This window comes from Durio zibethinus, chromosome 11 (assembly GCF_047325235.1).
Source record: "Durio zibethinus cultivar Kanyao isolate XHJ-2024 chromosome 11, ASM4732523v1, whole genome shotgun sequence".
Lineage (NCBI taxonomy): Eukaryota > Viridiplantae > Streptophyta > Magnoliopsida > Malvales > Malvaceae > Durio > Durio zibethinus.
This window is the reverse complement of record NC_143172.1, coordinates 7393356-7409548: the sequence shown is the minus strand read 5'-3', so window position 1 is coordinate 7409548 and position 16193 is coordinate 7393356. Positions and strand designations below refer to the sequence as shown.

Genomic DNA, 16193 nt, shown 5'->3' with positions numbered 1-16193 from the left:
TACTCTTTTGTACAACTTTTTTTTTTTTACACAAAATTTATGCTTATTATTTTTTAAAAGAAAAAATAACGGGCTTTCGGTGCCAAATGCCCCAAAGGGTATATCACATATATTTGTGCATCAATCGCCCAAAATCAGAGATTTTTTTTTTTTTTTTATAAAATATATTTGGATAGGGGAGAAGTTACCTCTCGAAAATCAGGCTATGCCTCAGCAAAAAAAATCTTCAATAAATTAAACTTATAAGTTCGCAACTCTCAATTAGGAAGAAAGAAAGCTAACAAAGTAAACATGAAAACTTAGCTTGGTAAAATTATTTTCACAATTTATTATCCAAAATAAATAAAAATATATAATTGTATTATGAGAAAAGCTATTTTTGACTGAAACTATTCATCTACTCGCAGACAAAACCACATAGGTATAATATATTTCAAAAAAAATATAGGTGCAATAAATATGGTAGTAATTTTATGAACATTTATTTTTTTGATAAAAAAAATTAAATTTTAAAATAAAAAATTCATACTTTTAAGAAGGGAAACATACACCTGTCATTAACTTAAACGCTTAGGTAGTTTTTGTGTTACAATCAAACTTTTAATTTTGATGCTATTGTATTAGTTAAAGATATAGTCTATGCGGGTACATTGGTGGTTTGAAAATTTGGGTACAAAAGAATCATTGTTGAATCAGATCCGTTGCTAGTTGTAAAGAAGCTATCACCGCCATCAAATGACAAGGATCCATATCATCCATGAGTGCCAAGGATTGATCAAGCTTGGCTGGATTTGATCTCCTAAGCATTTGTATTGGGAAGCAAATTTTTGCTTTTTTTTTTTTTAACTGGTATGGCTCAAGGTGCCGGATTTGGGAAGCAACATTTTCATTTTTTTCCAGTTGATTTACTTAATTTTTTACAACATGATATCGTAAAAATTTCAAAATCAAGAGGTTCGTGATTATTTTTTTATAAGATCACAAGTAGAGGCCAAGCAGTCAAGCTGAAATTGGCTAAACCAATCCAAAATCTTGTTTGCAAAGAAAAGGGACTTACGTGTGAATAACAACATAACTGCAAAAACATTCAGTGCTGATCTTACATGGTTATACAAACTTTGCGCTTTAATAGTTGAACCTCATTTTACAGACCTTTAATTTGTTGCCATCACGATTCTCCGATCTGTATTTTTTGGCTTTCAGCCTCATGTATTTGCTTATTCACAGTTTCCTGCTCTATGAAATTTAAGCCTAGCTGATATTGAACCCGGTAAGAATTTGTCACGGTATTCAAGTAAGCCAAGAAGTAGATCAAAGATGATAACAGGGAGAGAGTGAAGGGTACCCACCAATTTTGGCATTGGCTGGATGAAGCTTGATTGGTGATTGAGATGATAACTATGCCTTGGAAAATAAGGTAACCAACGGTTAAGTGCTGTGCATTCTTCTCATACAACTGGATTCGTTTCTCTTGTTTCTCTGCTATAAGGCCCAACTCCTTGAGGATTCTGGTAAGCTCTTCTAGTTCAGCCATGATAAATAGTATCAGTGCTTGCTTACAATGGTGATGCACTGCGACTTATATAGATGCAGAAGTGAGAAAAACGACTCACCCTAAAAAAGAACTTTTGGGTGGAGAATGGAAATTGTAGCTGTTCGCGTTTTCTTCAATTTCCTTGTTCCTTCCAATGCAATTCCTGGAAAATGGATTTTTTAAGGGACCCGTGACTTTTTTTGCATTAATTATTGGCCGTCAATAAAATAAACTTTTTAATAGTATACCGTTACTCCAGCTTTGGAAAGCTTTTCTTTTTTTTTTTTTTTAGATTTGAACCTCGGGAATTAAAATTTTGACACTGTAACAACGTACCACATCAACTGTTGAAAAAAAAACTATTTTGACTTTGCATTTCTGGCCAGAATTTAAAAAACCTTTTAATTGTCATCAATAATTATTTCTTCATGCTTTGTTGTTTGAGGAAGCCGCGTGAGTTTTGTTGAAGCATCTATTTAACGCGGACTTTAGACTACAGAGGTTGACGCTTCCATAGTGATGTTTTCCAAGAGTGCTTTCCTCGACCCGCGTTGAAAGACCTTAAGTTTCCAGGCAAAAATGACGAAGACTTAAAAAGAAGTCGTATTATCAATCTTCTTGATTTTCCTCGACAACTTTCATATGCAAGCTGGAATTGTATGTGGTAAGCGAACTGGAATTGCATATGGTAAGCGGAATGTGATTATCAATAAGCAAAAAATACATGAAGTGGAGTTGCCGTTGGTAAAGTGCTCAACTATTGGTTGCAGTGGTCACAGTTCTGTCCTTGACAATTTTAAATAAAAAAGCCCTATTTTAGGTACATGTGAACCTTTCATGCCTCTGTTGAAGCAACTATTTAGAGTTTCTCCATTAACTTGCTTTTGTTAAATGGTTGTAATTCCTCCGACTCTATGCACATGTTCTACTCCATTGTGACTACAACAAATTTGGCCATTGTGACACATAGAATAATATCATTAAATATTAATTTTTTATCATCATAAATTTTTCATGACAAAGACTCCAATGTCATAATATTTATCACATTTATACCCTCACTAAAGATGAAATATAACGATATCAGAATATCGTCGCTTATTGTGAATATAAGGTTACAATAATATCATACCTCACCTTATTCTTTATTTTTTTATAACAAGAGATTTCATCATTTATTTGTGAAAAAATCGTTATTACATATTATAACCGTCACAAAATAAGTGATAAATTTTCATATATTAATGATAAAAACTAAATGTCACATTATTGGTGATACAATTATCATCACCTATTATCGAAGATAATATCATAAAAAATTTCATAATATCACTAAAAATACATAAAAAGTTAAATTTAGATGACAACATGTTAAATTTGTGTCAATTAAATTCATCACTAAATACAAATTTATTTTTGTCACTAAGATAAATATCATTGGTTGAATATGACGATATCATAATCATCATGGAAAAAAAATGTTGAGTGACAAATTAACCATTTTAATGTCGAAAAAAATTTCTTTTATAATAGTGACAAAATATTGAATGTTGCAAATCGTCACAGTCATTTTTTTAGAATAATCCAATATAAATAATAGTGTTCTTGTAAAATCATGTATGAATAAGAAGAAATGATAAAAAAAAATTAACTAAATATTTACATTGATTTTTAAATGTAATAAATTTTCTAAAGTCAACCATAAAATCATACAAAAATAATATTATTTAAAAAATAAAGAGTATTACAACTATGAAATAGTTAATGATCAAAATCTTATCTTGAAACTCTCAATCTAATTCTTGTGTCGAGGGTGATTGTGTTGATAATGAGTTTGTGTCATTTAAAACTACAATAAATAATTAATAAGAAATATCAAAACAAATCATAATACACATAATAAGATAACAACAAATATAAAAACAAACTAATATATTTCATGCATACCAATTTTTTAAATGAGGTCCTACCCTATATATTAAAGAATAGGCCTTGCCATAAATGAATATCAATTAAAACACAAAAGCACCTAAAAAATATAGGCTAACGAAATGCCATAAGCATTTGCTAAAAACATAATTTGAACTAGGCGGAGAGATTTCTAGACTATTCCAACAATGCTTTTAGATTGCATAAATTCGAAAAAGATGCTACAATTCAATATTTCTTTTTTTTAAAAAAATAAGAATAAAGCAAATCATGAAAATCTTGCCTATACCCTAAGAACAAACTACTTAGAATAATAGATAAAAGATTAGAATCTATTTGCTATATGAATTTTATGATACAATTTATCCCATAAAACAAAAACGTATAATGCAAGTCATAACAAAATCAAAGCTTAAAAAGCTTGGCAATTTTCTGTCCAGGTAAGACAGAGCATATACTTTGCGCTTTTCTAATGTAATTTAACTCTACTTTTAAAACATCATAGCAACATTGCTTTAACTTTACTTTTAAAACATCATAGTAACATTGCACAAAATAACAATATCAATTTCAAATGACATGGTGCAACTCATATAAATGAAAAACTGGAACACAGATGCAACACCAATAGATTATGAGCACATAGATAATGACGTATTCAAGTATATACCTAGAAATTGATAGATAGGCATTTAGATTCCAGCAACTAATAAAGCATTTGTTATACTTCAATTTAAACTTTAAAAAAACCCAAAAGTTGACTTATATTGCTAAAGTTCTTCTTATGTCTTTTTAAGATTTTCTTCTAACTTAGTAGCACTTGCAAATAAGGTTTTAGTAGTAGGTTAAGGCTTGTATTCAAGTTCTTTTATGTATCCTGACCTAGTACTAAGCACTTCATTTTTTATAGCATCAATAGGTTTAGGTTCTGTTCTCTCTTTAGTAGGAATTGATTGTAACTCCACCATTTTCTCCTAGCATTTAACAAAAATATTATTACCTTAAAAAATCATATTACAACAATAAAATTATAACTCTTAATTTGAAATTTCTTACATAGGTTGCTTAAGCTCATAACCATCATTTATTCTTTGAGTAGTGAGTTACCTTAAAAAATTCAATCTTATTAGGTTTTTAGTTGTCCTTACGCCACAAATTTGTAAATACAATAAAAATGTTTGTTACTAGAAAAGTATTCAAATAGAAAAAATAGTGTTTAACAATTTTTGGAACTTAAAAATTTACCATAACATAACAACTAGCCACAAAAGCCCTCGATCCTTGGTTATGAGTTGACATTTTTTCTGACTCTTGCATTTGTCTCACACATTCTCTTCATTTCAAAAAGAATTAAATAATATAAATATTTTGATGTTGTAAATTATTAAAAGAATATATTATTCATGATTAATAAAAAAATATGAAATTGATATGTGAATAAGAAAATAACTTGATATTCAAGATTACTAAACAAATCACAAAACCTTTTTCAATTTTCTTGAGTCAAGTTATACTTCATAGGGTTGTTTTGGCATGCCATTTTAGTGTTTGAAAATTTTTTAAAGTGCAAGTGGAGCATTATCGTTGGTTTCTTGACAATTTCAATAAAATTGACAAAACATATGCCTTAACATAGTCATCATTCAATATAATCTAAAATTGTGTCTAAAACAGAAAATGAATTAATTGATATATTCAAAGAACATAAATTCAAAATTAACCGATAATAAGTTTTGTAATAATATTTTGCATTTATATTAAGTCTCTCAAAGGCATGCAACTTGTCTATATCATTAAAAGCTTTTCATTTTATTGGGATCGAGATGAATTGTTGAGTAATTACTCCAACTTCGAAAGATAATTTAGCTAATTGAACTTTATAAACAGGTTAACCCTTAGTTGATGGTATGTCTATTACTAGTTTATTTTTTCCTTTGGTGAGTTTTTCTAGTCCCATCCCTTGAGTTGAGCCTCGTACCCTTTTAGAGGGGATAGAAGCTACATCTACAAAAGTAATACATTAAACTAGCATGATGAATTGAAGTTTTTATTTTTTAAAAATGGTGCTATGAATTGGTTTTACTAGTTATTTAGTTTGATTCGGTATACTAGTTAGATAATGAACAGAATTGAAATGAAACAAAAATGTAACAGCCTTAAAAGAACTATAATAAAAGGTGGTTGATCTATATTACTTAGTACCTAAATGTCCTAACCAAAAAAGTTGTAACAAATTAACTCTCCACCTTTATTTTCCAATGACAAAGAATTGTCCAATGGATAAATCTTAATTCAACTTCTAAGAAATAGCAAGATATATGTACTAGGTATATAGCAAGTTCAATGAATAAAAAACCCAATTTTTAAGCTTAAACCAATCAAAGAAAAAAAACCCATATTAGCAATAAAGATACATATAAAAACTGAAATTAATATTAAGAGTTTATACCTTCAAAAAACTATTGACCAAAATAAATAATAAGGTTTCAAAAAAGAGTAATTTTTTAGTCTTTTCTTAAGCCTTTGTGTTCGAGTTTCTAGCAAAGTTGGAAGCTTGTGGATAGTTGAAAAGAGTAGCAAATTGAGCTTAGAGAGGGAAAAAATGATAAAAAGGGGAAAATAAAAAAAGATGATAAAACAAGTGTTAACTCGCACAAATGGTACCTAACAATAATGGAATGACAACCATTAGGTGTGAAAATTGCCTTTATATAGGAGAAAGCTTAAATCATTATTGTAGATAGAAGGATAATGAAGTTGAATAACAGCTTAAGAACGACAACAAATGAATAGTAACAGATGAACTGTGGCTTGAGAACGACTGTAGATGAATAGTAGCAAATGAACAACAAATTAAAAAAGGAAATGCCTGGGTTTGCAGAGAAGAAAATAAGCCTAGGAAAGGAAAGTAAATTGGGTGTGGGTTTAAATTTTACGAAAAAATTAACAGCGTTTTTTTTAAAAAGCACCACTAATTTTTTCATAATAGTGGTGTTTATTAATAAAACGTTACTATTATAAAAATGCCACTAAAAAATTATATTTATATTTAATTAATTTATATATTTTATTTTGTGACATTTTTGTGGGTAAATGTTGTTAATTTTTATTTTTAATGGTGTTTATAAGTACAAAAGCTGCTATTTGAATATTTAGTGGTGTTTTGATAACAAAATACATCATAAGCTTTATAAAAACATGAAAACTAGTAGTGTTTTTAAGTGAAACGTTAAAAAACTGTCATTAATTTTTCATTTTCTTATAGTGACGTCATATTTTGATGCTCCAAAAGGTTGAACACTTCTTAAAAAAACAACTAGCCCTTTCTCATTCACTTCATTTCCTCAATCATAGTTTCTTTCTTCTCGATTAAATTTTATCTTAATCATAGAAAAAGACAGAACAAAATGTTAAGCATTCATTAGAAGTATATGCCTCTGCTATGCATCTTTTTGGATAAGCTTTACTTCATGCATACGTCTTGAGTTTACCTAAGAACCTATTAATAAACAAATGAAACTTTATTAGAATTATTATCTCTTTAAACATTTTAAAAGTTAAATTAATAAAATTATACAACCTTTCAATGAGATACATCTATCAACAATACATAAGTTCTTCAAGTATGATCTCGTGTGGCAAATGTACAGTCAAATGCATCATCACATTAAAATATACTTAAGGAAAAAAATTTTTCAACTTACACAAAATAAAGACAATATCTACTTATAAATCCTCCACATCTTTCTTCTTCAATGTCTTATAGCATAATTTTAAAACAAAATTGCCAAGATCATCCAATGCTTTAAAGACATATTTAAGTGCTAACTTTCTAGTAGCAACTTAAGTAATCTTTGTAAAAGAATATGACAATCCTAACTCTTCAATTTTGAAATCTTACCATCACTTATATTAGCACATCGTGAGATGTCTGATGTATATCAATCTAAAAACTTCATTGATTTTAGAAAGTCACAAAATGTCTTCTTTTCATTTTTTGATAAAGTGTAGCATGCATGAGGCATCAAGTAACAACCATTTGAAAGGTTTTTCAAGTGTAGTTCTTTCGTTATTTTCATATCCTCTAAATCTAACCTATCACTTATTATATCATTTATCTTTCCTTTAATATTCAACAATGTTCCTAACCATAATCATAAATGTTTTCTCAATGTGCATAACATCAAGATATATCATAATTTTAGTGTTTGACCATAAGGTAACTCAAAAAAATGTTTTTTTTAGTCCGATTCAATTCTTCAAAGGTTCATTTTCTCTTCCTTTTGTTTAGATGCTTTCTAAATTTGATATCTTTCACAGCATCTAATTAATTTACTCTTGGATAACTTTTTAGGCTTTGGCCTAATTTTTGTCTTATCATCAAATATTTTACTTTTTTGTCAAACATGGTTATAAGAAAAATAATGACGTTATACATATAATAAATTTTATTTCTCAAGTTTTGTAAAAAAGCATTAACATTACAAATAGGACATGCCAAAAATCTTTTTGCACTCCAACCTAACAAATCCCTATAAGTCGAAAAATCATTTATAGTCCATAGAACTGCAACATGCATTTGAAAATATTTTTTTCTGTAAGCATCATAGATCTTTATCTCATTTTTCCATATATTTTTCAACTCATTTATCAATGGTTTCAAGTATATATTAATAATAATTTTTTTATGAGTTTTGTCTAAGAATAAGTAATAACATCATCATGAAAGGCCCCTTCATACATTTTTAAGGTGAAAGATTATATGGCATAACCATAACAGACTACCTGCTATAAGTAAAGCTCATTAACCCAAAAGGGTTAAAGCCATCAGTTGCTAAGCCAAGCCTAACATTTTGTGCATCATGTGCAAACTAGTTATTCTCATTGTTAAATTCTTTCCAAACATCCCTAACTGTTAGGTGTCTTAGTCTATCATCATTAACACACTTCTTCTCATGTCATCGTATATCTTTTTCTGTTTTCTTAAACATAAACAATTTTTTGAATCTTGATTTCACAAGAAAATAACGCAAGATTTTTCAAGAAATTTGCTTGTTAACAGCCTTCCACCTTTACATTCCACATGTACGACAACTTTGTTTATCCTTAAACTCTCCCCAAAATAGAGCAAAATCATATTTGCATACATGAACTAGCACATAATTAAGTCATAGGTCTTTTTAAAGTTCTTGTTGCCTCATAAAACAATGAAAGAATTAAAATAATAGGAAAAGCCTTCCTCAATAGTCATAGTATTGTATTTATTGCCTTGTTACTCATTTGGCAGTAAACATTTATTTGCAACAATTTTAAAATAAATTATAACCAGACATGTTAGTGTATTTTGGTAAAAGTCCACATTATGCCTTATTCAAAAGTTTATAGAATTTTTCAGCTTCTTCCTCACCCAAATTAAATTAAAATTATGATCATCTTCATCCACTTTACGAAATACATCTTCTAACAGATTATACATACCATTATCTAAAGGTTCATTATTAATAGTTGTTCTTTTGTAAGAACTAATACTCCCATTGGCTTGATTCTCAAAAGTTGGCATCATGAAATCAGATTGCTTATCATGATAAATTCACTTGGTGTAGCTCTCTAATATACCTTACAAAAGTAAATAATATTTTACCTTATCTTAATATCTAGTAAATACATTTAAGTAAATTCAACAAGGACAACGAGTTTTACATTGTTCTCTTATATTGATATGTACAAATTCCACGAACGTTGAAACTCTAAAAACATACTTGTTAGAATACTTAGACTCCATCATCCAACTTTTATCCATGTTAATTGTATGTTCGTAAAGAATTTAAACACCAAACAAAGTTTCTTTTCGAAATTAGGTAACACAAAAATCTAGTTACAAAGTATGTGAAACATTCATAATAATTCAATCTGAACCAAGCATGAGAAAATCTAATTAGTATAACCATATATATAATGTGCCTTAAAAATTATATATTGAAATATTCTTATTTCCTAAACATGTATGCAAAAAGGATCAAGGTTCAAACAGTTATATATACTTTGATAAAACCTAAGGCTAGTGCACCACATAAGGATTTTGTTAGCATCTAATAAAAAATAATGCAACTAAAACAGTACTAAAATTTTTACTTATTTTTGTTTATAATTCTTTAAATGAAAAAGCCAAAGAAAGATTTTTTCTTCTTGGCTACTTCAAATCAAAAGTAGAATTAGGAACTATTTATATTATTTCATAACAAATAAGTCAACAAATAACACCATCTATTTTGACTGATTATACAAAATACTAATCCATGTCACAATGGTATCTAATGCACCATTCTCATTAACATTTCATATAATTATGTCAAGGTAACTCTATAGTCAAGTTTTAGCTTAACGTTTGCTCAATAGATATAACTATTTATTTTCTTTTGTATCAAATTGCTCTGTTAGGAATGAAAGGCCTTAGTATACCTAGAATCTGTTTTCAACAAATTTATGAATTTGGACTTTGCTTTTTAGTTCTAGCTATTTAATATATGGCTTTTAGTTTGACCAATAATGATTTGAGCAAAAATAATTACAAATGATTAACATTAATAGTAAAGAGTAACTACTTTCCACCAAAGAGTTGGGGGGAAATGTAGATGCATTTTTGAATGATAGTTAGAACCAAAAACTCTTATAACCATGTTCAGATGAAACAAGATCTTTTTTTTTGGTTACCTTTGCTAGTTTAGGCACATAAAGAATGTCAAATGACAAAAAAGATTAAAAGGTTATACCATTATAAAAACTTTATTGAATCTTTTCCTCCTTTTAACTATAAACATAGAAACAAATAAAGCAATAGAGATGATATATCACATAGGCCATTCTAATAAGCTAAATTGGCTAACTAAGCTTCAAGAATATTATTGGAAAATTTTGTTGAAACAATCACAAAGCAAACCCCTTTCATCATTGGATTTGCATCAAAATTAAAGCAATTAATAAACTAAACAATAATATCTAAGTTCCAACCTTTATCATGCATCCATAATCTCATTAACATTCTCATTAACGTTTTAGCTTAATATTTGGATCTAAAACTCACTATCCGAATTTGTCATCAACTGAATGAAGTGAGTTAAACTAGTGATATTAATCTTAAACCCAAAATCATTAAAATAAACACTAAAAAAACATAAAAATAAGTAAAAATAAAATACGTTTTTATCCATTATTATGACATCCTTTATTTTTATCTATATCTCTTTTAAATATAAAATATTAATCCATTTACATCTTTCATTTGATATACTCCTCTTTTTTATATTTTTAATTGAGAAAAGTAATTTCTTTTAGAGATTTAGATCACTGATGGCAAAAAAAAAAAAGACGAGTTTTTTTAAAACTTGTTAAGAGTTTCGAACAAACCAAAGTAACTCCAAAAACCCTTTATCCCTCATTTCGTATTTCACATAAAAATCTAGATAAACAAATATATTATTTTCAAAATAAAGACGAGAACCAAAGATTAACATGAACAATGTAATAATTTATGGAAAGTGAATTTCAAACACAAACATTAGCTTGTAATCGATAAACGTCAGCTAAATCTGCTTCATACAACTTTTGGACAGTGATGAAAATTGTTAACATGAGTTTTCGCAAAAGAGAAGATAGTAAAGGAAAGAATAGGAGAGCGAAAGAAGATGAAACCGTTTTGGAGAGGGGGAACCCATGAAATTATTAGTGTAGGTTTTAGAGGAAGTGAGAAAAAACCTAATAAAAAATCCTCCACCACATTAAACGGTGTAGTTTAGGGGAAAACATTAAAATTCTTTCTTGTATAAAAGTTATATTAAACAATATAATCAAGGTTCAAGTGTTAAAATTCTTTCTATTTAAATTTCATTTTTTAATTAAAAATTTTTCTTTTAACAAAATTTTTAAATTAAAAATTTTTTAAAATTTAAAATTCCTTTTAAAATTCTAAACAAAATGTGTATTTTAAAAATTTTTATTATATGTAATAGTTAATTTATTTTCCTTAATTAAAATTTTTTTTATATGTATACATACTTAAATGTTTTGTGCTTAATAAAAAATAAAAATTATATTCTTAAATAGATATATATAGTCTAAGATTTTTAAATAAATATATAATCTAAGTCAAATCGTTACTTATAAATTATACATCAATTTAAACTTATTAGTAACGGATAAATAATGTCATAAAATCATTTAAAAGTTTGTAGCATTTATGTTATTATCATATAACACCATACATTTATATGACAAAATTGTAACGTCAATAATAATTAATTAAAATGTTCAATTTATGACAAAAATTAATAATACTACATAAAATTTATTAGACAAAATATGTCACAAATAAAATTTTAAATTTATAACAAAATTATAACATAACCTAAAATGTAAAATGTTACAACAAAATTTCCAACCATCTATATTTGGTGACAAAATTTGATGACAAGTTTTTGGTGACATTATCATGTGACGATTTTATATATTGTTGTATAAAATATAAAAACAATATATAATTTGTCACTTTAACATACTTTGTGTAACGAAATATTATGCATCACTTAAAAAAATCGTCACAAATTATCAAATTTTGTTGCAGTGATAAGATTTACCATTTTAAATAATAGACGTAATTGTGAAAAAAATTACGCAGAAACAATCAATTTCCTTTTCTGTTTTCTTTCTTGCTACGGAAGAAGCAATGAATAGAATGGTGACAATCATTTAGTGATTGTAATTAATAAAACTAGAACATTGACCAACGTTTACACAGCTGCTTTACGCATCCAAAGGCTGTGATTACATGATCCGCACCAAATTTGGCTCTGGTTTTACCTAGATCATCTGGGTGACATTGTGGAATGGCTGTAGGTCGCCTGAGATGATGGATGAGTGGTGAAAGTACAGAAGCTGAATTGATTGAAATCTCTTTTCATTGCCTTGTATACCTGTTCCAAGCCTTCCTCAACCAATTCCAAAACTGTCTGAGGCATTGGTGGGGCGTTGATATCCATTGATCCTTCTAGCATTTTCACCACTTCTCCCATTGAAGGTCTCATGAAGACCTCATCTTGAATGCACCAAAAGGCAACTTTCAATGCCCTCGTCAGCTCTTCTTCATCTACTGCACCTCCTAGTCTCCTATCTGCAACTTTAATAGGTGTGCCATTTGCCATCTCCTGCAGAAACCATTGCTAAATATGATTAGTGAGGATAAGATGATCTGATAACTAATTAATTTCATAATTGAGTGAATATGGTATGGAGGATCACAAATTTATTGTTGGAGAGGCTCTTCTGTAAAATTTGCTAGTTCCTATTTCTTTTTATAGTTTTAATTTTTATTGTTGAGACGTATGTTCCTATTTCCTATTAATCTTGGAGCAGGTCAATAAGATAGCCTCTTGAAAAGGACTTTCTCATAGACCTGTTTTCCGTTCTTCCTGATATGCCATGTTACCCAAAAGTATTGGATTGAGCAGGAATTCTTTGGATACCTTAAACGCCCATCCAGGATAAAAGAAGTCCTCAGCATCAAAAGTCATGTCAAGGTTTCTTCGGCCGCCAAGAATCTCCAAAAGGAGCATTCCATAACTGTAGACATCAGCCTTTACAGTTATGGGACGATTGCTAACCCATTCTGGTGCCAAATACCCTCTAGTTCCTCTCACCATAGTGACAACATGTGAGTGCTCTCTTCCCATTAACTTGGCAAGTCCAAAATCTGATAGTTTGGGGGAGAAGTTCTCATCTAACAGTATATTTTCTGGCTTAATGTCACAGTGTATTATTCGATTTCTACATTGCTCATGAAAATATGCAATTCCTTGTGCAGTTGCAACAGCAATATTGAAGCGAGTTGGCCAATCCAGTAATGTATCCCGGCACTGATAGGAAGGAAAGATCCACCTGTCTAGGGAGCCATTTTTCATAAACTCGTACACCAGAAGACTGCCAACAAAAACAGATAGACACAAAAGTGAATATTCTGCTCATTTACATCTCAATTATAAGATTTTGGGAATGTTCAACAAAAAAAAAGAAAAAAGGCATCCCAGTAAATCCCTAGTCGTGGGTTGTATTGAAACAGTAATTCCTAAGCAGTAACAGTGCAACAGTGACGACTAACTACATTTGAAGGAGTTATTTGAGTAACAAATTGAATAGGAGACGAAAGTAATTCCTTACCGGTGTGAACCCTCAGAGCAGTACCCGCACAGGCGAACCAAGTTCATGTGATGCATGGAGCCAATTGTATTTACTTCAGTTATAAACTCCTTCTCGCCATGAGGCAAAACACGGTCAAGTTTCTTCACAGCAACCAATGTTCCATTAGAAAGGCTTCCCTTGTATACACTTCCAAATCCTCCTGCAAAAGATCATTACAGTTGTTTTATAACTAAAACAATCTAATGAATGCAACTCTGCTCTTCTATACTCTGTTTTACCTGTTCCAAGCAGCTGAGAAAAATTACTGGTGCGAAGTTGCAAATCGCGGTAGCTGAAATTCTGGGGAGCTCCCTCCAAAATCAAAGAACTTTCAATAGATTTCTTTAGATATCTTTGTCTATGAACATTGTAATACAGTAATAGACAAAGTAGCCCAATAAGGACACTCATGCTTAGTACAATAGGAAGTACCAAAATCTTCTCACGACCACTACCAGAACCTTCCGAAGAAGCAGACCCTCTTGGCGGACGACCACCTGGTTCCAATGACACATTCGACCTGACCTTCACAAACAGGGTGGAGCCAGGATCCTCAAATCCGCCGTAGTCCAGGCTCTTCAGAATCCAGCAATAAGGCTTCTCGTCATCTAACCCAGAAACAGATGCAACACAATCACAATCTGATAAACATGCATCCCCACAGTTTGAGATGGTGGCAATATCACTGTAATTTGCTATCACGGAAAAATAAGAGAAATAGTAATTGGTTTGTTGTACTGTAGCAATCTTAAAATCTGAAGTCTGATTTCTGTTCTTAGAATCACATTTTCCGGTCAAAGATGAATTCTGGGAGCAATAACTTTCACTGGTACCGCCTACCTTAGATGTACCAGGTAAGCATGTACAAGAAACATTTGTCTTGCTTCCGTCCAAATTACATATCCCATTACCACATATTCCAGCAATATCACAAGGGTTTGACACTGCCGCCCATTCAGGCACCCATTGGCGCGATCCATTAACATCATTATCCCATCTATACAAACGTAAATTGCCATTAGTCTCAATTATCAATCTCCGGAGGACTGACAATCGTAAATTTGATTGATTTGTAGCTGAAGATAACCCGTTGTAATCTCCATCATTTCTATGCACATAAACTGCTCCATTTGATGACTCGCCATAGACTATTCCAAAGCTCCCTGCTTCATCTAATATTGCAACAACATCCCCAGTAACATTGGATATATCAGGTGCAGCCCAATAGGAGTAGTTAGTATAACCTTCAGGAGAAGCATCAAATGAGTCAGGCAAGTTGTACGTTAAGGCAAGGGTTAGTGAAGTAGGCTGTTGAAGCATTTTGAGAGCATAATAGCCCCCATGCGAAGGTGACTCTGATGATGTTAATTCTAGTGAAACTGTCAAGGCCTGGTTAGGGAGAAGTGTATCAGATGGGTGTGCAAAACTTTGCCATTCGGGGCGGTTGTTGGCTGTATAAAGGATGAAATTGCCTGATTCTGACATGACTGCAAATTTGACACCGGTTCCTGATGTGTTTGACGTCCAAACGGTGGCGTCCCCATCCATAAGTATGAGATTTCCAGTTGTGTCCAGCTCCGCGGTTGCATTTTCGGTGACGGGAGAGTTTCTATTCAGATGATCATTGAGAGAAAAAGTATCGGTTTAAAACCATTGTCATATTACCTGCGAGAGCTTTTGTAAAGACTACAGATGGAGAAATGGTTTGTGATTTTTTTTTCAAGTCAAAAACCAGTGACCATCCAGTAGCTTTAGCAAAAACTTCCAAGCATATTGCACAGTTCAAATTCAAAACGACTCTACTTAGTTGAAAGCAAAATAAACCAGAACAAAGCCATGGTAACATAAATTAAATGCACACAATTCTATATCCATGCAGTTTGTTTAATCAAAGTTTTATTAGATAAACTAAAGCAGAACTTACCTATTAGCTGACCAGACTACAGTTCTATCTCCAGGAAGCTCAGCAAACCAAATTCCAAGCAGAAAACGATCACGAGTGTCTGATCTAGTGAAACCGAAAGCAAAGGTTCCATTATCCGAAACCCAAGGCCGTCCTTGACCACTAGCCAACAGTCTTGAACCCAAACCAATTTGGCCAGAAATGCAGCCCGAGAACCTAACCATAACGAATAAAAACAAGGCCCAAGTGCAACGGAAACAAGAATTAGCCATGGAGAGTTCCAGTGGCAAGTGTAAATATCATTCAAGAAACAAGACCTTGCTCAAAAAGGAATGGCCATCTTTTATACGACTGCATGCATGCTACAATTAAAGAAGAAGAAAAGTGATTTTTGTTGTGGGGCAGAAAAATTTAAGTTCACAACATGTGTACAGATAAGGTGGGTGAGCTAAAACTTTGACAAATTTTGCATAAAAAAATGGTCGGCCGAGATAGAATTGGACATGTGGCACGTGTTGAAACATTTGTGGTCTTCAGATGAAGCTGTGACCAAGAGAAAGGCTTCGCCCATTGACACGTAACTCAAAGAGTTCTTACTTC

At 30.7% G+C, this 16193-nt stretch overlaps 1 protein-coding gene across 2 annotated transcripts; it reads right to left on the bottom strand.

Annotated features, from left to right (window-relative positions):
- Nucleotides 1-12119: 12119 nt before the first annotated feature.
- Nucleotides 12120-15958, bottom strand: LOC111291431 (Protein kinase superfamily protein). Of its 2 annotated transcripts, none has more exons than XM_022883182.2 (5): nt 15615-15958; nt 13930-15299; nt 13670-13850; nt 12979-13432; nt 12120-12660 (listed from the first exon to the last, which is right to left on the bottom strand). In XM_022883182.2, the coding sequence occupies exons 1-5, from the start codon at nt 15863-15865 to the stop codon at nt 12322-12324; spliced, it is 2595 nt and encodes an 864-aa protein (XP_022738917.2). In that variant the 5' UTR covers nt 15866-15958; the 3' UTR covers nt 12120-12321. The 2 variants fall into 2 exon arrangements, with proteins under 2 accessions (XP_022738917.2, XP_089624047.1); XM_089767921.1 differs by having other exon boundaries at nt 13930-15355; nt 15615-15852.
- Nucleotides 15959-16193: the final 235 nt, after the last annotated feature.